General features: G+C 39.6%; 1 protein-coding gene across 2 annotated transcripts in view; it reads right to left on the bottom strand.

The window, feature by feature from the left end:
• The window catches only part of slc2a9l2 (solute carrier family 2 member 9, like 2), a 120275-nt gene that overhangs the window by 71767 nt on the left and 26131 nt on the right, over positions 1-22377 (bottom strand). For both annotated transcript variants that reach the window (XM_051948363.1, XM_051948362.1), the window contains exon 7: positions 7577-7709. In XM_051948363.1, the coding sequence (XP_051804323.1) occupies positions 7577-7709 (133 nt within the window). The remainder of the gene's footprint in view (positions 1-7576; positions 7710-22377) is intronic.

Raw genomic sequence — 22377 nt, 5'->3', positions numbered from 1 at the left:
TAAATTTAAGGCAGATAATTGATTTTAGACGGCATTATTTCACTTTTAATAAGATTCTCAACCTGAAATATACTTGGATTTTGTATCTGAGTTGAGCAGGTTTTATTTTCAACTTGTCCAGTAAAGGGTTTTTTGAAGTTCACTACATGGAACAAGCGTGTGTAAAGACACTTCTTCCCTCATTTTGATTCTCTCTCCTGTAAAAGTGAGTCCCTGGTGTTATGGGAATCTCAGGTGAGCACAGATTAAGGGCAGAACCCAGAATAGCAAATCTCTCCCAGCAGTCATGGGCTGAAATCAGGTCATTAGGATGTGTGAGTCCAGCAGCACACTGACAAGATGAGACACAGTTAGACCTGCCAGACTAAAGCCTGCATGTCTCACGGGTGACCTGCTGCAGTATTTGACAGGTTGGGGGATTCTGGGAGTGTGTCTGTGTGTGCTTAGTGTGTGGATGCAAACAACTGTGCAAGCTGGGATTCAGAGTTCTGACACTGACAGGTTTAAACTGCAAGAGAGAGAAAAAGTGAGAACCCAACAAGCCATTTGTTTTATAGGGATACAATGATTAGCCACAAAATTAAAGCCACCTGCTTCATAATTTGTAGGTCCATTTCATGCAGCTAGAACCCCTCCAACAGTGTCAGGGTCTTGACACAGGACCTTTTGATGTGTCCTGTCTGATTCTTTGGGAATTTGTGGGTTTGCTTTTGTGGAGTCTTCATCAAACAGGATTGTTAAAACTGACTTCTCAAACAGACTGAGATCTGGAGAGTTTGGAGGTCAGATCTGTCTCTTGAGCTATGTGTTGTGTTCCTTGTGCGGAACCTGAGCAGTTTTCGTGGTGTGGAGGGGCACATTATCCTGCTGGTCTGTCACAGTGTACCAATACATTCCAGGACCCAAGAAGCTCAATGTCTTTCACGTCCCCTGTCTGCGATTTTAATGTTGTGGCTGTATGTTCACCCGTTGTTCAAAATACTATTTAATTTTTGGGCCGAAGAAGCAATAAACATCGAAATGTGACCTAATACAACCCCTCAATTGTAAGCAGGAGAAATATTACACAACCAAGATAAACTGGCCAAAAAAAGTCACCACCTGGATTTAACAAAGCAAATAGGTAAGAGCCTTCCATTGGATTATTACTGTAGTGATGAACAGCTTATTTAATCCTAGCTGATGCAGTGAGGAGCTTCTCATTTTTTAAACAACCATGTCAAAAGACATGTCCTATCATCATGGAAAGGATGCTAATATGTCTCAGAAGGATCAAATTATTAGCCTGCATCAAGCAAAGAAAACTATGGAAATGTCTAAAACAACTCAAATCAAGTTAAGAACTGTTCAATGCATTATTAAAACCTGAAGGACAGTTGTGAACCATCATCTTCAAGGTACAAATGTGGTCTGATGAGTCCACATTTACTCTGTTCCAAAGTGATGGGGGCATCAGGGTAAGAAGAGAGGCAGATGAAGTGATGCCCTCATCATCTCTAGTGCCTACAGGTCTGTAGTGGGTAGAGTTATGATCTGGGGTTGGTCAGGTTCAGCAACGTTATGTTCCCACAGAGCAAGGTCAGCTGACTATCTGAATATACTGAATTTCTTTCCGTCAGTGGAGTTTTTCTTCCCTGAAGACATATTGCAAGATGATGATGTCAGAATTCACGGGGCTCACATTGTGAAAGAGTGGTTCAGGGAGCATGAGACTTCATTTTCACACACAGATTGGCCTCCACAGAGTCCAGACCTCAGCTCCATTGAGAATCTTTGGGATGTGCTGGAGAAGACTTTGTGCAGCGGTCCGACTCTCCCATCATCATCATCGATATAAGATCTAATGTAACTCTGGACGGAAATAAATGCTGCGACATTGCAGAAGCTTATCGAAACGGTGCCACAGCAAATGAGTGCCACAGTCAAAGCTAAAGGCAGTCCAATAAAATAGAGTGTGTGTCTTTTTCTTTTTGGCTGCGCAGTGTGTTTCGGTCATATAATATTTACAAAGCTAAAATAATTTTTGACATCCTCCTTATACAAAAATTCAGCCAATAGGTAATGATTTAAATTTTTACCCTGAAACACACTTTGTATGAGTAAAGACCAGGTGAATTCTGCCAGCTGTAGGCTGTACAATATTTAACTGAACCGGCTTTTTAAATTTACTTTACACTCTGAAAATGGCAATATCTAAAACCACTACCTTAAAAAAAAAAAACACAGTGACGTGAAGACAAACTTTAGAACGGGACGGAAAACAGCCGTCACGCCGAGATAATCCAGAGTTACAAGTAATTGCATCGGGGAAATCTTATCTCAATGTAATTACTGTCTAGATTTGCACATGTAAATGAGTATTTAATTGCTTCTCCCTGCTGACAGAAAATATGGAAACCTGGTTTATTCTACAGTCACGCTGGGGCTGTCCATGCAATAGTATGACATGCTATTGATGTTTGTAAGCGTATGGCAGGATGTCCAATAGTGTCAGTGTCCCCATGGAGGCATGCAATTTTATTTTCCCTGTGGCCCGACAGCGGGGTTCCACTCTGTGACACTGCTGTGACCAGACACTTGCAGTGTCACAAGGTGGAGTGGATGTGATGCAATCAAAAACCTTTGGACACAGTGGAAAGCCTCTGTTGAGCAGCATGGAAATTTTAATGTTTAGAGATGGTCTGAAGGGACAGACTGGCATATTAATGTGCAGGGACAGCTGCTGGAATTTAAAGGACAGGAGTGGTGTTATTTTATATTACTGTGAAGAAGACCAATGAAAACACTAAAATGGAGATTGCCTAGTTCATGTTTTGTAGTTTTTCAATTATAGTTTGCCCATGTTGTCTGCAGCTCTTAGTCCAAAGATCTATAGCTCTAACAGAAGATGCATATCTCTAAAAATGTATAAAAATGCAGTTATAATAGTTTTTTTTTTTAAAACAACAGGCCACTGTAATCTTTAGCAAATGTCACTTACACAGAAGGAAATAAGAGTTTTGCTGGGGACTATTCTCAGCTGCCAATTAACACCTGGGTGATGCATTTTGGAATGAGTCAAAATAAACTACAGCTATTCCATGAATAGGCACCTATTTTGACAAATAAAAAAGTACATGTCAAAATGTCTAAAATCAGAAATACACTGCAACTTCACAAAGTAGTAACAGTGCTGGACTGACTGAAGTTCCCCGGTGAGGGATGACTAAAGTTTACCTTATCTTATATCACACAGGTTGCTAAAAGTCTGCGAACAGTAACCTTAGCATCCTGTCTACAACCATTTTGAAAAGCTTTACAGAAAGGAAAGAAAAGAAACAAGCACACACTGTAATGCATCAGAAGTCATGACTGGATCGGTGTGTTGAGAAGGTGAGACATGTCATGCTTTATAGCTCCCTTCCTGGCAGGCTAAGAAAGTAAATGCATGCTCTGAATTCATCAGTAAGGTCAGAGCTGAATAGGGAGATATACTCAGACAGACTGAATACCTAGGAGTCAAAGTAATCGTAAAATCGCGAGCAGTTTCGCAATCGCACTGACAGCCTTTAGTATACAAATTTATCTCATTTTCAACCTCTGTAACCTTTAAATGGTGGGCAGGACCACTGCAGATACATGACATGACAGGAGGCAAGACAGGGTGCAAGAGAACATGCTGTTCCCGTCTGACACTGCGTGATGATAATAGGACACTACAGGGCAGCCCTCAAGATTTGTGTGTGTTCACAACAATTCCCCTAACTGCAGCGCTGCAACAAGCTAAAAACATGGTCCTGCAGGACTGCGCCAACGAAATGTTGGCTGGCAGTAGCAGAGAAGACGTGAAGGGAGTCTGGCCAAGATGTCCTTTACCCAGCTATTCATCTCCTCCTCCATGGGTTATTCACAGAGCCAGTCGCCGTCAGCGGCTGTGTGACGCTAGGAAGACAATCTTCCAAGAGTATAATAACCCAGTACAAAGTTAAACATTTGAACAGATTCAGAACTCAACCTGTTAAATTGGGAGCTGAATACTTTTGGTAAGTTTGTAAATGTACCTTGCTCACTTTTTGTATTGTCTGGTTTCAGTAACAGTGGAAATAATTTATTTTTAAAAACTCACACATTTCTTTTATTCCAATTCGCTGAAGAGAGCCTGAAGAAAGCCAAGGTTGGAATTATGCATTTGGTGAGAGAAGCAATAAACAAAGACAGATGGCCAAATGAGAAAGTGAGCTAAAAACAAACAAAAAAGTGCTCCATCAAGGGAAGTACAAGCACTGCCCTTGAATTTTAAAACAGTGGATTTTGAAGATTAACTGCACACGGTCAAATTAGAATGTTTTTTCAAAGGGACACAATTGCAGAAACTTATCATAAAAAAGTATTAATATTCAAACATCATGCGAAAGTCCTTCCTTTTTTTAATATGCATAACATATGTCTGAACTTTGCAACAGCTCACAAACTAAATTCTAAAAGTGATATGATTTTGTACCTCAGTACCATTTAAACTGCCTTTGTATGTCTAGGAATAAGGCCTGTGGTAGATTATGTGTTATTTTTGATGTCATTAAGTTCTATCAGACACTGTGAAGAGGCTATTATCTTCAAATAAATGAGAAAAAGTGAACAGATGACATCCTGATGTCACTGTGCCAAGGAGGCAATTTCAGCAAATATATTTGAATGTCATGTAATCAGATGACGGCTGTTCTGTGGTCTATTAATGCTCTTTTGTTATGGAAAAAACATCCATTTTGCATGTTTCAGATGCATTTGCATTATTTTAGGTGCTTTATGGTAAGTTGCAGTCCATAAATAGTAGTAAGTCAAACCAAGCCATGCAGATTACTTACTGAAATCCTCAATGCTGCAGAATCCAACAGTTAATTCCAATTGATGACGATTTTATCAATCATCACAAAAACCGTTTTATCTAAAGTCCCATTGCTCTGAAACCTCACTGAACTCTTCCATAAAACTGAGTTCAAAAGAAACAACCAGGATGTTCAGTTTCACAAAGAACACAAGCTACCGAACCCTTGGAGAGTAACCATCCATAATGTATGGACAGACATCAAAGAGTACACAACCACCCCAGAGACAAAACTGATCAAAGTCATGTCCCACGCCACACTTTCTGACATGCTTCGTTAACATGTGCACTTTGAGCAAACTTTGAGCCTCTTTTCATGTCACAACATTTTAACATTCAATGAGATTGCCTCAAACGTCGATTCAGAGGTTGTGAGGGAATCCATGCGGAGGGAGAAAAGGTTTCAAGATTTGACTTTTGAAAAATGTAATAGAAAACTTCAATATGTTGGGATGTGTTGTTCACAATCTTCCAAGATACATTAGAAGAACCTGGGGTCCACAGTACGGTTACGATATTGTTACACTTAAGCTGTAAAAACTATCTTCGGGGAAAAGGTTCCTGTGGATAATAAATTACGCTTAAATTGATGATGAGCGAATAAAATTCAGTCAAGTGGAACTAACTAAACTGAGCTAAATTATAATTATTTCCAAGTGTCTTGCTTTGATTTTGTTCAATAAAAACTCAGAGACAGAGCGAGCTGATGGCCATGTGGTCAGAACAAACACCACATGGACTAAAATGCCGTAAGCAGCTGAATCCTCAGATCAACTCACAGCAGGAATTACTGCATGTCATTCATCTGCTCTATTTCCAACATTTCTGATCTGTCGCTAATGCTCTGCCTGAAAAAAACACATCCCTAAATATAATAAGGGATGAGTTTATAATATGAGTGTAAATATAATAAAATTTCCTAAAACAATGGAATTGTAAAGAGGCATGATTCCAATTTTATTTGGATTTCTCACTGGCAAAGCAATGCAACGTTCAATTTTAACTTCAGTGCCAAGCAACTGCAAACTGACGGATTAAAGGGTTTTGCAGAAACAAAGTGTGGGTCATCATGGGTTAATTGCATTAGCTCAGTTTTTTTTGTATAAGCCTCTTAACAGAAAATGCCGTTCTCCTATTTTTGGAATTAAAATCTCCTACAGGGCACAAAATTAACACAGTATCACATTATTTCACGTAGTAATTACACATTACACAGTAGTTTTACCAGAGCATCACATGTTCTGTATGCTCATCACAGAATTTTAATCACTGCTGTGAAATAAAAGGCTCATTATCATATGATGCTACCAAATTCTCAGTGATTGTTTCAGTTTACACAAACAGCAGCCGGAGAATTTACACCAGAGTGTAAAATCGAGAGTTACAAAAAATTCGCTTTGCTCTTCGGTAAGTTAATTCATTGTCCTTGAAAGCACTTTAACCTTCAGAATATTACAGGATGGTGTCTGTAGAATATATAAACACTACACCGGACAAAGTCAAACGTCAAATAAACTGGATAAATCTCTGTGAAAAATACTAATCCTTCTCTGGGTCATAACTTAGATGAATCTTTACAGATGGAAACATATTGATTTAAATAACTGTCTTCCTGAAGACTTTATCTCAGATATCCACTGAGTATATTTTGTTCATAAATGCAGTCAAGACTTTGAAAAAAGGTGCTTTAGATCGTTTCTGAGAATCACAATCACAACAAATTCTCATCAGGTTTTTAATGCTTTCACTGGTGTCAGTTTTCCAAAGTGGAGACAAATAAAGGCTTAAAAATGGGTCTCAAAAAAAGTATAATTACACTTATCCAAACAGCCTATTCTCATGAATGTTTTCATTTCTCCATCCTCGAGTGGATATCGAAACACGACAAGAGTTCTTTGACATGTTTATTGAGTAAATTCTGCCAAAATTACACCACTTTGGATTGGATTTAGGAAATAAAAGGTCCAGCAAAACTGCTGAAAACGTGAAATACTGCTGCTGTCATGGCTTACTCAGACACTTAATGGAACAAAGATATTATGAATATCATTATTTCCACATGTTCCTGCTGTGACATGTCAAAATGTCTCGCATGAAAAAGTCTATTGCAGTTATAACTATGGGGAAGTATGAGCTAAATTACCAGCACACAGGTCATTAAATTCAACCCACCTTCCCTATAGATGTGTTCTATTTTCACTACTGCTGGTCACTTGAGACATAATCTAAATGTATGAGGTGTCTGAGCTTGTGATTTAGCGTTTTGCACTTGGTAAGTCAGAGTAGCATTTTGTGTTCCAAAGGAAAGAATTCAGAAGTGATGCAGCACTGCTTAATATTACAAGGATGAATGTTTAGAGCACGCAAAACTTGTTTCATATGCAGGTAATAGTTTTGCGCATTGAAATGCTGGTGTGAAATCATAAAATAATGTAAAAGGCATAAATCTCTGGAATGACAAAGTAATCATGATTCTCTGTTCTCGGTAAAGAGCCCCCCCCCCCGCGGATAAGTTATGGTAATCTGTGCAGTAGAACAGTGACAGTCTTACTCCTGTATCATCTTTTTTTTTCCCCCCAAGCTGTATAGATGTGTGTGAAAAATGCTTTTCAAACATTACAAACAAAAAACTGTATTTGGAGACATCAGAGCCTGGTGTGGCAGCCTGAATCCAGTGTGAAAATGTAGCTGAGTGGAGACTGGCATGTGCGATACCTTTTTCTGCTCCGGCTTCATCTCTCTTCTCCAGCAGCAGGTAGCGCGGACTCTCGGGAAGGAAGGGCAGCACGCACAGCTGCAGCACAGCCGGCAGTGCCAGGAAAGAAAAGAGGAAGTTCCACCTCGACTCCTGCAGTCCAAACAGCAACAGAAGAACCACATCAAAACTTCAGATATGGAAGCGTTGCACCATATCATACAAAGATGTTGGACAATGCATCGTACAGCTGTTATGTGTCGCTCCACTGAACCAGTGGATGCAAATCACTCTTTCATTAAGAACGTCTGCAACCAGAGGTTTTAATTTAACATATTCAAATACAAAATCATTGTGCAAGTAGACAAAAGCACGTAGGTTCTTTTAAGATAGGTCTGAAATTATTGCATTTCTTCATGTGTTTCCTTTAATTTGAAGTGAACGTCTATGTGGCCCGAACGCTATTTGCTGCCGTCAATAGGTGCAAAAAGCTTTTCGCATGCTTCCAGCGTTACCAGGAGTGTGAATGAAGTGAAGGAGTGAATACTGCATGTTTCTAAGCAACAAAAAAAACAAACTATATAATACAACAAGGACAACACAGAAAAGTCAGACAGATCCAAGGATCTTGAGATAAAAGGATGGAGCAAATCGTTGTTTTTACAGAACGGATTTATAAAGGTTCTGTCTGTCATCTTGTTGCCTTACACAGTGAAAATACTTCAGAGGGTAAATATTTATCAAAGTTTTGTAAAGTTATGGGAGCTGGTGTGCAGCATTTCTTTAATAAAGCATACTTTTCAAATAAAACAACAGCATAGAGCACCTGAAAAACAGAAAATGCCACATTTTCCTCAGAAATGGCCTTTGTACTGACACTATTTGACTGAAAATCATTCCTTAAATGCATCACAAGACTGACGAACATCGTAGTCATTACCCCCCTGGCTTCATGATTAAAAATAAGAGCAGCATGAGGACCAGTCTGAGGTCACTGACCTGTCATCACACACACATCAGTAATGGTTCATCACATGCCAAGTTGCGCTGCAAAAACACAGACGTACTGTATGTGCAAACAAATTACTGCCCGTAAGAAAAATGACAGGATGCACAGTTCCATCTATTCGCAGACCTATGCGTCATGATCTCACTGGAGCAGAGGCTTGGTAGGAGCTGCCCTTTGGACAGGAAAATAAATGTCAGCTCTCAACTTATAAGAAATGTGTTGGGGATTCAATTGTTGGGGATTCAACTTTTCTTAACAGCTCCAATTCATTCAGTGAGAAGCTGCTAATTAACAAGTTACTGGATGTTTTCTGCAGTTGAGCAAAATGTCATGACATTGAAGGAGACATATGTGCAGCAGCTTGGCAAAAATAGTTCATATTCCATATAGAAACCTTGTCTAACAAACAGACTGCAGGCTCATTCGTGTTAAAAAGAACATATTTTGCTCCCCGTAGAGCAGCACTTGATAGAAACAACCTCCAGTATGAAAGAGTCACATGAGTGGGTCCATAACAGGTCTTTACTCAGGAGATTGGAGTTTATATCCTATGCAGGTAGTTTACAGTGGGCTTTTCTGCAGAAACCAGAAAAAAGCAGTGATGAGAGCAGTGACAGTAAACCAATGCAGCACTGCAGTTGTGGGTGGGAGATCTGGGTGTCTACACAACTGAAGGTTTTACTTCATACAGAGTAATGTACTCATTGGTAATCCAAAAATCTTGAGTAGATTAAAATTTCAAATGAAATACCTATTCTATTTGCTTTATCGACAGTAATTGACAAGAAAACTATACAAATAGGTTGATTACACAGGAAGGAAATCAAGAGAAAATTTAGGAAGATGTGTTTTTTATTCTATTAAGTTATAAACAGTGCTTCTTGCTAGAATTGAATTTGTTGATAGCCATGCAATCACACCTGCCCCAGGGTACAGATGTGCTTCTCAATTTCAGCAATCCCCACAGTGTGTGCATTTTAATACAGTTAGAAGTACAGAATAAACTCCCAGTACCTGGTGAGAGACATTGTTACTATTTTTATATGCAGCTATTTCGTCTCCATTACTCATCTCTAATGAATTCAACACCTTCCCTGCGTTTTCATACTTCCTCGCTCACAGAAATAAAGACCTTGCATTGTGTTTCAAAAACTTTGACAAGTTACAAGAAACAAAATTAGTCATACAGGGTGAAAAATGTTGTTTAAAATTCACTGAAAGTGTGAAGGGAAAGAAAGGAGTGAATCATTATTTTGCTTTCTTGCATAAAATTTAATTATATTGCTCAGCGAGGCCCTTGTGAGGTATTTCTTGGATTCTGAAAATATGTTTGCCTTTTCTTGTCTCTGACTGATAACACCAGATTGTTGATGCTGGTAACAACCCAACTCTTCTCAATGATCTTTTCTGCGCTGAATCGTGGGTGGACTGTATAAATTTAAGCACAAACCAGGGGTCTCACTGATGTTAAGCAGTGGATCATCCTCTCCCAGCTGGAGATGAGAGTGGCTGGCTAGATTAAACCTTTCATAGCTTATTCTTTGTAACAGAGGATCTGTTCTGTATTGATATGTGTGATCTGTGCTATAAACATCTTTTGGAACGCAATGTCTTACTTCTGTGTAATCTAGAAGATGCATGTGCAAATGGATTATTGCTTTTTTTTAAATGTACATCTCAAGGAAAAAAATAAAACTCAGTGCCTTGACAAACCTACCTGCTTCCTACATGTTTAGTTATTTTGGTCATTTTTTCAGCTTCTGTGGCCTTCATGAACCTGAACACTGGCATTTCACACCTCATTTACTCGTTTTGCTAAATTATTTCATTGAAGAAATCCTTTCACTTTTGATCTCCATCTTACTTTGCACTCTCCATTCTTCTGTATCTGCACCATGAGTCACTTATTGACAGTTCTTAGGCTGCAGCACAGTACTGGCAGTGTGTTACAATCCAAAATTCATTCTGAACATCTAATAGTCAGGTCAGACTGTTCCTATTTCGGACATAAATAGAATACCATAGTTGACTTGGCAAATGCTTAGCAGCTGAAGAGAGATAATTTGTGAGTTCAGAAGAAAGTTTGTTCAACTTGTGACGCACTAACATGTAATGCACAAGACGTTTGCTGTTTTAACTGGGATCAGATAACTGTGTCTCTCTCCCCCTGGGCCCTAATCTCATATCAAATGATAAACAAACCACAGAACCAAAACCCGAGCTCTGACCCGGAGGGATGATTGGTTACAGTAACCTTAATGAGGCAGGCAAATGGTTTATCTCTGTATTCCAAAAGCCATAGTGTGATATATGGGCAGTCTTGGGAAGAAATGCCTGACAATGAATACAAGTTCTATTGTCATTTACATTTTGAAAGAAACATTTTCTCCTCAGAAAGTAAGACTAAGACATAATAGGAAATGCGTCCAGTTTGAATCAGTCACAAAATCCATGCCAGGAGGTCAGAGGGAGGTGGAGAAATAAGTCTGCACTGAGAAAACTGGCGTTTGTGTCTTCTCGCCTCTCGTAAGACCATTATTCTCAGACTAATGTCGCATTTTCATTCACTGTTTGGTTCGGCTTAGGCACTAAAATACTTGGCAAGGTTTGACAAAGTATTTTGATCCCAATCCTGCATTTGTCTGGGTTACAACGGCGACAATTCCTGCTTCATCTAAAATATAAACGACTGAAGCCACAGTGAAGCAATAAAACAAATGGCTATGATTTGTTAAATGGAAGCACATTTGTAATAGGACAAACAAACCAAATCTGCGAAAATCTCTAAATCAAATTTTAGTGGTGTCCACTGTGCCAGGTTGTCATTCTGATAAATTTGTCAGCCAACGCAGTTACTATTTGTTATCTGCCAAAAAGTAATGCGAGTTTCTACTGTCAGAGCACAACCAATTACACTCTTAAATTTTGGGTTTACTGCTAAAACAACATTAACATGCTGCAGTAGTGGCCTGCCACTGGGTTGGAAAAACAAAAAGAAGAAAGGTAGATAATACCTGGCTTGATGTGCAGGGAGAATAGCTAGGCTGTTTCAGTGGGGAAACTAAAAGTTTAGTGCTTTCTGAGAAGAAACAGCACGATGACGGATAAATAGAAAGGTTTGTGCAGCAGATGCTAGGCAAAGAAAGATACACAAAGTTTGCTAATGAGAGAGCTGTGAACTTCATGGGCACTGAAAGAGAAACCAGCCCAGTCAGGCCTCTGTGGTGCAGACTTTTTTTTTTAGGTAAGACATTTCGTATAAGCTGTGCAAACTCCTGGCCTGGTTTACCCAGCTTCTTAGCCTCTCAGGCAAAAAAATATATAATGCAAGAGATGCAAAAAAAAACTTTTAAATAAATGTGCGAAAATAATACAATACCACAGGTCTATCTGATTTAAAATGCAACAGATGCACAAAAACTAATTTCTGCAATGTGTAATATGGTAATTATTTGATACTTCTGATCTCCATGCTGCTTCTCTGCATATTTAGAAAGTCTAGAAATGTCAGCTAATTGAAATGTAAAGTGTAAGTCTATTATTCATCTCAGGAAAAGTTTTTTTAATTGCTGAAACAGTCCTTCTATCATAGAATAAGGACATAAACAGACTTTGGCAAAATACTGCAAGGCTTACTCTTATAAATCCAGGCTGATTTTTGCATGTTCTGTTTTGGAAGCACCTCCATGATTGTCGCAAGGTTTCACACACTGCCAGGAGGCAATAGTTTTTCCTTTCACTTATATCCTTTGAGAATGCAGGGGTGGGCAGCTGTATATCATCATATTGTGATTGACCAAACACAAAGAATAAAACATTTCTTCTCTGGATGTAAGCGGAATGAAACAGAGTAAAATGTGCATTTCATGAAGTCCTGGCTGCTGCTGCAGGAGAAGCACCATAAATCCAGAGAGGCGGGCTGCCTTGAAAAGGTAACTTCTTAAACAGAGATAATGGAAATGTCAGGTGGCTCCCATCTTTGATGTATCCAATTACGCATGCCAACATTATCTGTGTTAGGTCAGTCTTAATTACTTCACCTAACCTGCCCATTCCCTAGTTGATAAATGAACCTTCTCCGTAAAAATCGTTTGTAAGTTTGGTCCCGTAGAATTTAATTGCAAGTCTATTTCCACAGCAGGTGGTGATATTAAGACAGTCACTCACTGTTAGCGGCTTTAAAGCTATGGATGAAAGATTACAAGATGAAACCTGGACATCAGCATATATCCATATAGATTTGCTTCTTGGAAAGCTATTAAGTAAATAAGAACATTTTTTAATCTACAAAGTGTTGAACCTGGCATGACAGATAAGAAACTTTCAAAAGTGTAAAATGGCACGCAGATAGCCAACTTGGCATAATGATGTTTTCATTTAAATAAGCTTTTAAATTTCTACAGTGTTTAATAGATAAAAATATAAACATATAAATTTTATCCTCAGAGTGCTGTTCAGTTGTACGTAAATAAGAACATTTTCATCTACCAAGTGTTGCATCTGGCATGATGGACAATATGAACTTTAAAAGCATAAAGTGGCACCCAAATAGCAAGGATGTCTGTATTTAAACGAAGTTTCTATAGAGTTTGTTAAATTGGAGTCCCATTATTCTGCCTGTTACATAAAAAAAACTCCCCTTCAACATTGAATTGTCACAGAACGAGATGGTGGTTGGTAAAAATGTCATACAACGCCTCATGTCACCAGAATCGCAGATTTTGAAACACTACAGATGGACATCTGCCAGGATCAGAAGAAAAACCCATCATCTCTCTGCCTGTAGCTGTTTGTGATGAAAGTCACCTTCTCTGTGAGCCTATTTTCCTGATGATCTGTCAGAGTAGCAAATTGACAGTTGGCCCTCGCAGGTGTGTGCTGTCTCATTTTTAAAATATTGAAGCTGAGCTGCTTATAGCTGGGGGAAGACAGCGGCTTTCACATCTCAAATATGGAGAGTTAACTAACTTAAAGAACTTTGACTTCTGACTACAGGTTTAATAGGCGATTTATTTCAAGTAAGACTTGAAGTTTCAATACAATCAGCATTTGAATTTGTACTTGTAGAGCAGATCATCTTCAGATGAAGGAAAATTAATAAACCAAATTAACTAGTCTTGTAATCACAATTAGAAATTGCTCAATACAGGGATTTCTGCATCTGCTTTGAAGGAATACACAGGATATTTATTTCGGTTATAGGCAAATTTCTATAGTGGCTAAATATCTGAGGTGTTAGTGATTATAAAATATAAGGTCTGAATCAAAGCAATGAATAAAACTATTTGGTTTGGTGAAAGGTGAAAAGGAGTATAGGATTTCTGTGTATTTACAGAGCAGTGAACACTAGGAGGACCTAATCACAATCTCAAAAAGGATTCAGAGCACTATCAGGTATCAACTCTAATCACAGAGCAGAGGAAGACAAAACGATGGGTTGCATGAGTCTTTTAGTATGTGTGTGTGTGTGTGTGTGTGTGTGTGTGTGTGTGTCTGCTATCTCTGTGGGGACTCGTGTCACAGTGGGGACCAAAAATGAGGTCCCCACGGGGGGAAACAGTGTTTTCTTGGCCATGTTGTTGTTACTGAAAAAACTAAAAGTGCAAAAACGTTTCTTTAGGGTTAGGCATTGTTTTGGTCTGGGTTAAGGTTAGGGTTCGGGTAAGGCTTAGGGGTTAGATATGAATGGGAGTCAATGGTAAGTCCCCACGGGAATAGCAGAACCAGACGTGTGTGTGTGTGTGTGATAGACATACAGTGGGAAGGACAGAACAGCCTAAAAATCAATTTGTTTAATTCTAGGGATTTCCCTTTGGTCTGATGTGGAATGTCTTCCAGGACTTTTGAATGAAGCCTCTGTTTCCTGAGAAGGTGAAAGTGTTCTCAGTCCGATCCTCCTCCTGGAATCCAAAGCGAGATGACCCAAAAAGATAATTGAACGGTTTCACACTCAGCCATTAATGAAGCTAATGTACAAGTTCAGTCAGGAAGCTCTGTTCCCTCAGGATCATCTCTATTTCTCCACAGTGGATAGGAGCTATTCCTGCAATTTTATTTATTCCGCTCGTGCTTTCCCACGGTGTTTAAAAAAAAAAAAAAAAAATCACTTCAGTCTCAATCTCACTTTCAGTCCTGTGCATTGTTATTCTGTCATTTCACCTTTCACACCATTTATTATGCAGCCCTCCTCCTCCTCATCTCCACCTTATCCAGAATATAAACAGTCCCAACTCCCTTTTTCCACCAGTCAACTCTGCATTGCCTTCACTATACTGTTATGCTAACTTACATACTGTTTGAATTTTACTGCTAGCTATATATGGAGTATGTTTAATGTCAGAGCCATACATCATAAGAGTAAATTATGAGTCAGTTTTCAATGTTAGCTTATACTTTGTCTGTGTCACATATCCTGTCATGCATGTATCCAAATGTGTGTTGTGTTTTCCTTGCTTTCCCACCCCTCCCTCTTCTCCCATCCCTCCCCCTTGCCCTCTTCTGTCCTCCTCAACCCGCCCGGCCAGCAGGCAGATGGGTCCCCCCTATATAGAGCCGGGTTCTGCTCGAGGTTTCTTCCCTGTTAAAAGGGTGTTTTTCCTTGCCACTGTCGCCTTTGGGCTTGCTCTGGGGGTCAGGCATTTGGGTTCTGTAAAGCGTCTTGAGACGAGTTGACTGTAATTGACGCTATATAAATAAAATTGAATTGAAATTGAATTGCCATTTGCCAGCTCTGCTCCATCACCACCTGCATAGACTCCTGTGGTTCCTGCCACAGTCTTCCCCTCCATCTGCGATCCAAACAGATAGTCTACCCACCAACATACTTCTATTTCACATGCCTGTGTTTCTCAAGAAATAGTGCTATTTCCTTCCAAGTGAACTGTCTATATTGAAATGTTATTTTCATGCCAAAGGATTTGCCCCTTGTGGGTCTGAGAAGGTTTTTTTTCCTGTCTTGTCAGTGTTAATTATTACATTTTAGTGGAAAAGGATAGATCAGTAGGATGAAACAAAAGAGGTTAGGATAAGGTCCTCGCTACTACAACATTTAGTTCACAGAAACCTATTTTGTCAGAGGCCATGGAACTAAAGACATACATGAAAGTACTAGCCTGGCATTTTGGGAAATAGCCTAATTCCATTTTCTGTCAAAGGTGAGAAAGGAGGATCGATATCATTCTCATGCATGTCTGCCAATTATGAAGCCTTCAGTGGCCAGTTAGTTTAGCATTAGGAGTGGAAGCAGCAGGAACAGCAAAATTGACTGTCTAAAGGTGTCAAAGTGCTCAAAGGGATCAGCATGGCAAATAAGCCTTAATTATGCTACATTTTGTCTGTGTGTGCCGCATCTTTCCCTTTCATATAAATCATAAATAAATATTACATTAACAAAAACTGATGACCACCACAAAAGGTCACTAACAATTATCTTATTGGATTCAAATAAAGTGTCAAAATAACAAGTCATGATGCTGGGGGTGATGTCTTGCCAACCCCATAGTGACAAGATGAATAATAATAAATACAGTAAGAGAAAGAAAGGCCCAGTTCATGCAGCAGTACAAGACTGTCTCTCTGCCTCTCCTTATCTCTGCAGAGTCTGAACATTAAAGGCTAGCTAGCAGCTACAAGTAGCTAAAATAAAGACACTTAATCTAGAAGCAGAGGCGTACCACAGTTAGAAGACAATCCGGAAAGGTGACTCTGTTCCTTACATGCTTATATTAACTTCACTGAAGAGTTGAACGGATAAATTTATTTGTTCAATCCAACTGAAATGTGTCCTCTTTAGACAAATTTGAGCAAATTGTTCATGATACTGACCATTTATGGATTCTGGACATAGTTTGATTCAGAGTGTGCACGGAGAGAGAGACGGAACACGAATGAAAGAGTGAGTGATGCTCAGATCTATTTTTAAATAAGACAAAAGAAGAAAAGTCAATCAATTAATGGGAAACACTGATCTGAAGCCATCTGAACATATCAGCTTGTTGGATTTAAACCCATCATCCAACTCTCCTGTAAACATCACAGTAAATCAGAGGAGCTGCTGCACACACCCAACAAGTCTCAGCAACAGAGAGTGTGGACGTGCACATCAAGCCAATGAACTGTTTAATTCAACTTCTGTGAAGTTCAAAATGGAGATTACAACAAAGGCAAACATACTACTAACACACATAAAAGAAACAACCCTGAAAATATATCCGAGTGAGCCCTTGTGGACTTGTCTGCTTGCTCCATGGAGAAGAATAAGCCTTAGAGTCATTCTGCACAAACGATAAATACTCTGCAACTCTTGTTTCATTGGCTGTTTCTGGTTGATAGATAAATAGAAGCATTATATACTCTGCACTGCAAAGTCAAATAGCAAAGAGTTTAAATGATGCACACACAGTACACACACCATACCAACACTACACTGCTCCACCAACACACAGTCTAACAACCATCTAGCCTGACATGCGCTACACCGGCATTCCCCACAACAACACTCAGTCAATACTTTTACCATTTACACGACCCTCTAAAGCCACACACGGGTGTGATGGAGAATACGGAGTCAAGCTAAGGGCTCATTAAGGCCATCGAATCTAACCTTAGCTGTGTTTGAGGAATGCTGATGGCTTCAGGATCTCATGAGTGCTCAGTAACAGACTGGCTAAAACCCCGTTTCTGCCATAATGCCGAAATAAACACGTGGCTCTACTGGGAGAAGGTCAGTCGCCAAACATGAAGGCTAGATTAATTATTATTTGTCAAGGCTTATCGCTATTTTGCACCCTTCTACAAGTGACACCTTAGAGCAGCTCCCATTAGCAGAAGCTCCCACTGAGAGGAAACCTGTTAGTCTCATACGTAAACACTGGTACGGACCACGGTAAGACATTAGCAGCAGCTATGTCACACATGTCAGAGATGCTCTTGTAAAATGACAAGATAAGAACCATGAAGGTTGTCACGGAAAAGATAACCGGGGTTACATGGAGACACATAGCCACATACAGTATGATATTTATGAAGGTGGTCCGCAGGTCAAAGTGACAAATGCAACTAATCAATACTTATAAATTGAAAATAAGCCCCTGCTGCACTACACCCGTGTAAATGTCAGTGCAGAATAAAACAGGAGGAAAATAAGGACATTCACATAAAAAAAATACAGCAAAATCCAAAAACTATGCATTTGTTATTCATTTTATGGTAGCAAAAGTGAAAATGCACTAATTTAATGTGGAATGAATTTGCTTTGGGAAAATATGTACTTTTTCAGGAAAGACTCAAATATCATTTCTTAAAATCCAAAGCGTGAAACATGTTATAGAGACATCATATTGTTCTGCTCCACTGAATTACATCCAAAGAACAACCATGGAAAGGACACAAGAGGCTCACAGAAAACAGATTAATCGCAACAATACTCATGCGTTCATTCAGGATGGGCATGGATCCATAGAAATTATGTAAATGGGATCTTCATTCAAAATTCTCTGGCTTGAAAATATCTTTGGCTCTTATACCCTCATTGTTGGAATGACGCGCAGCTGGAAATGTGCACCATGCACATACGGTAGGTACAGCACAAAGGATTAGCTCCACGCAAATAAAGATGCATATGCAGTCTAGTTATCTGTTTCTTCGAAGTCATATGCAAACAATTGCCCAGACGAGCCCAGATGCTATGTAGTTTCAAGCTAGTGTGTGTCTGCATGTACTCAGAAACAGCTGTTGCTTTTATGATCACACTCGGTTATTCACTGCGCAATTAAGAGCAGATCAGTGCCGTGTTTTCTTAAACTTCTGGGATTTTTCTTTGGATTACTTGTATTGGCAATTTCAACTTCTTTTAATGAAAGCAGAAAACATAAAATATGTGTCATTTGCATACAGTGTTAATGGAAACAATGAATCACAAATCTAGATGTACTACTATGTTAATGTGTGGACCTGCGCAAATCAACTGTGATGAAGTCTGACAGCATGAGATTAAAAGGAGAGAGGAAGGGCGAAATATAAGTTTACAGTTACTAATTGGTTTTTTCACACTTGAGATTTCCTCCCAAAAATTGTCATGTATTGCTTTCCCTGTCTCCATTTATGGGGGCAAATACTGTATCTTTACAAGGAAAACACAAACAGTTTTGCTTAAATATGGTTCCATATTATCATATATTTATGTGAATTTCATAATTTAAAAAAATTAAGGGAATTAAAATCCCATTAATCTCCATTTATCGAGTATTCAGTTTCCACACAAACAACCGCCAACAGATATTGCTTTGTTCTATAAATTTGGGAAAGCAATTGAGGGGAATTGTATTCCATCATTAATTTTTAAAAACAGAGCCAAAAGTGAGCAGCGATCTGAAGTCAGAATGTGCCAGGAGTAGTTCTCTTTATATTACTGGCTTTCTGTTCACATCACACAGCTTACTTTGGCTTTCAAAGCTTATGTGCCTTAGGCTAATATCTGTTTTCAGCCCTAAAAGATAAACTGAAAATCCAGCACATAAATAATCAAGTGCACAAATGACAAATGTATCCCTGACGTAAAAATGCTTCAGCAGCAGGCCAAGTCTTCACGGCTAAACCTGTGCACAATAAGGTGAGGAGGGGTAAAGTGGATAACATTTCCTCTGGGGTTAACTAGGTGTGACTGACAATTCCTGCTGATCTAACTGAAATAAAGGGCAGACAGAACCAGTTACCTACTGTGAAGGGTAAAAACGTGAGTTTATTACGGAGGTGGCCGTTGAGAACATTGCTCATGGGCAGAGAGTCGTCAGCCGGCTTGAGAAAGTGGAGAGAGATAATTACACAAGAGCAGACGAGGAACACTTTATCCAGCATGAGCTCAAATTGAAAGTCAAGTCAAAATGAAAATCTGCAGGACTGAGGTTCTGCTACCCTTTCATGTGACCTCAACAAGTCCGCTGACAAATGGAAAGTCTTTTGTCACAGATTCACACCTCAGTGTCACAAAAGAGTCACCAAGATTACAAGCAGACACACAAGAGTCACCGTCTTTCTGTCTTTCACACAAGATTAAGGTGTGAATTGGTGTGAAGCCAGAGGGTTGTCCAGATGACCTTAACATTTAAGGTAGCTGACTAGACATAAGGATGCACCTACCACTCTAGGCTGTATTGGAGAAGGGAGGAGAAGGAGAGTGTTGCTTTCAGGCGCAAACAGCTGGAATCAGATGTACAATTGAGCACTTATAGATTCCGCTTTGATGCTGCTAAGAAGAGCCTCTCATTTTAAGCTCTTTCAAACTGAACCTAACAACCTAGCATATTGCCACCTCAGTGTGTTTTCAGGTAGCATGCTGGTGTTCAGGAGTCAGAGGCATGTACCAACAATGTAGGTGTCTTCGGGCGTCCTGTCCGCTAATTGCAGGGTTGGCAGTTCGATCCGGTGTCTCTCCACATGTCAAAGTGTGCTTGGACAAAACACTGAACCCAAAGTTCCTCCAGATGGTAGGTAAGCCCCTGTTGCCATCGCTGTTTGCATGAGTCAAAGAGAAATACACTGTAAAGCAATTTGAGCACCACAAAGGCAGAGACCATTTAGTAAGCTGTGTGCTCGCCGTGCTGACTTTCCTTTCAGACATCGATGTAGCTCTCTCTCTACCCCTGCTTAAAGATGCAACGACAATGCTCCCCATTTCATCTCATACCCGACATACAGACTGGTAAGGGGGGAAAGGTGCAACAGTCCTGCCTTGAACAAATTTGGGAAAGAGGCAGATGTGTACGTGTAAAAACGGCACGCTAATATGGTGTCTGTACTTTTAGATGTCGCTGCCTTATTGTATTGCAAATGGTTAAAATAAGAACCAGAGCTTAAATAACAGCATGTGGTTTATTTAGGCAGTTTATTTTACTGATTATTGTTTCATTCTAAACAGAAAAATGTAAATCAAGAGAAAAGTCATACTTTAGATTTGGAGTGATCCCTTTTACAGGGCTCATTAGAAATTGATGAATCTGCTCCTGTTGGAATACAATGTGGCATGGTCATAAGCATGCAAGAGGTAAAAGCAGGAACCGACGAGAGGTTTTGTGATCACATGCAGACATCTGTGATTTCAGTATGGACCTACAGAAGCAGCAATGGTCCTGGAACAAAATTCATGTCAATACCCATGGTGATGAAAACTGGATGTACTCTGATCAGGAGTGCATCGCGAAGACAGTGGCCCTTTTCTTCAACATTTGTCAGACTATCAATGCAGAGTTCTACTGTAATGTCTTGAGACATCTGAGAATATTTGTGCCACAGGCCAAGTTGTGTGCAACAATGGCAAGTGGGTGCTCCACCAAGATTCTAAAAATATACCAATTCTTTGGCCTCACCAACAACCGCCCTTTTCCACCTGCACTACTTACTAGATATCACTCCTTGCAACTCCTTTCTTGACTCAAAATTAGAATTTAAGTGGAATGCTCGCTGATCATGGTTGACATACTTAGAGAGTTCCATGTGTGGCAGGAGGGCTGGGAGCAGTGAATCGCTGCACAAAGAGACTACTTTGAGGAAAATGGAGACCAAATTGAAATCATATAAAGGTTTTGCTGTGTGCAAGTGCTCACTGAACTCTTTGATCACAACTTGCGTCATTCCTTTGATGCTTTATTTCCCTGTATGACTTATTTTATCTTGCATTTAGAAGCAAACAACACATTTAATGTGATTGCTGTTCATTAAATGGCTGCAATACTAGAGGTAAGCAAACCTATCAATATGCATTCAGGTAATTAACTGTGGACTGCATTTTCAGCCCAGGTGGGAGTGGAAGTCAGACACTTATACATGCATTCAGTTCCATGATGATTCACATTTATCACACAAAAACCTGCAGAAGCACAGATTTAAAAGCCAGTATTATACTTTCTGAGCATGCAAGGCTTCGCTAGGTTTCACATGATGTGAATTTCATTACCCCCCTTAAGAATTCCATATGTCCACTACACTACAAGGCCTGCTGTGCATGGACGCAATAGAATCCTAACAGTGAACTATAAAGCGAGCCCATGGCGTCTGTAGCTGACCTTGTGTGTGTCCCCAAGGGAATAGAATAAAGACTTGAGTCAGACAGAGTGTGGACGCATGCATACATTCAGCTTTGTGCATATGCACAGCCTCAGTGGTAAATCAGTAGACTCTTATGCATCTGGTCACTGGTGTTCCTTTTGTTCTATTAACAGTTTCTGCAAATAAACGTCCACAGCTTATTTGCACATCATTCACAGCACTGGCATCGTCACGCAGTTGGAGGATTATTCGTTTCTGGTTTCAACATCGAAATGCCAGAAACTCCAGGTTCATTTCATCTTGACGCTGTCAGTGGCTGGATGAATGACACTCACAGCCTCAAGCTTCAACCTGTATTTTCTGGAGCCCAACTGGATGTATTGCAGCTCTTCAGTGTTTGAATTACATTTGGCATATTTGACTATTTTAAGGGCCACTGGTGTCAAAACACATCTACAATAATAGATCACTTGTTTTCCTAAAGGTTTACTCTTGGTTTGAAGTAAAAGATATATAATCCTGCTGAAGTGGTTCTCAAATGTGTTATTGAAGTTTTCTTTTAATGATGAGAAGAGAGATGACATCCAGATATATCAGGCCTCTTATTTTATCTTCTCTCTAGCAGAGGGAAATTGAACAAGTGGCAGGTGTCTATGACAACAGACATCGAGAGCTTCTTTTAAATTATTCATCACATCATCAAAGTCAGGCAAGGCTCACATATTGTTGATCTCACTCTCTGGTTGCCTATAGAAATGCCTTTAGAGATGC

The sequence above is a fragment of the Acanthochromis polyacanthus genome, chromosome 5 (assembly GCF_021347895.1).
Source record: "Acanthochromis polyacanthus isolate Apoly-LR-REF ecotype Palm Island chromosome 5, KAUST_Apoly_ChrSc, whole genome shotgun sequence".
NCBI classification, from domain to species: Eukaryota; Metazoa; Chordata; class Actinopteri; family Pomacentridae; genus Acanthochromis; species Acanthochromis polyacanthus.
This window is presented reverse-complemented; position numbering and strand designations above follow the sequence as displayed.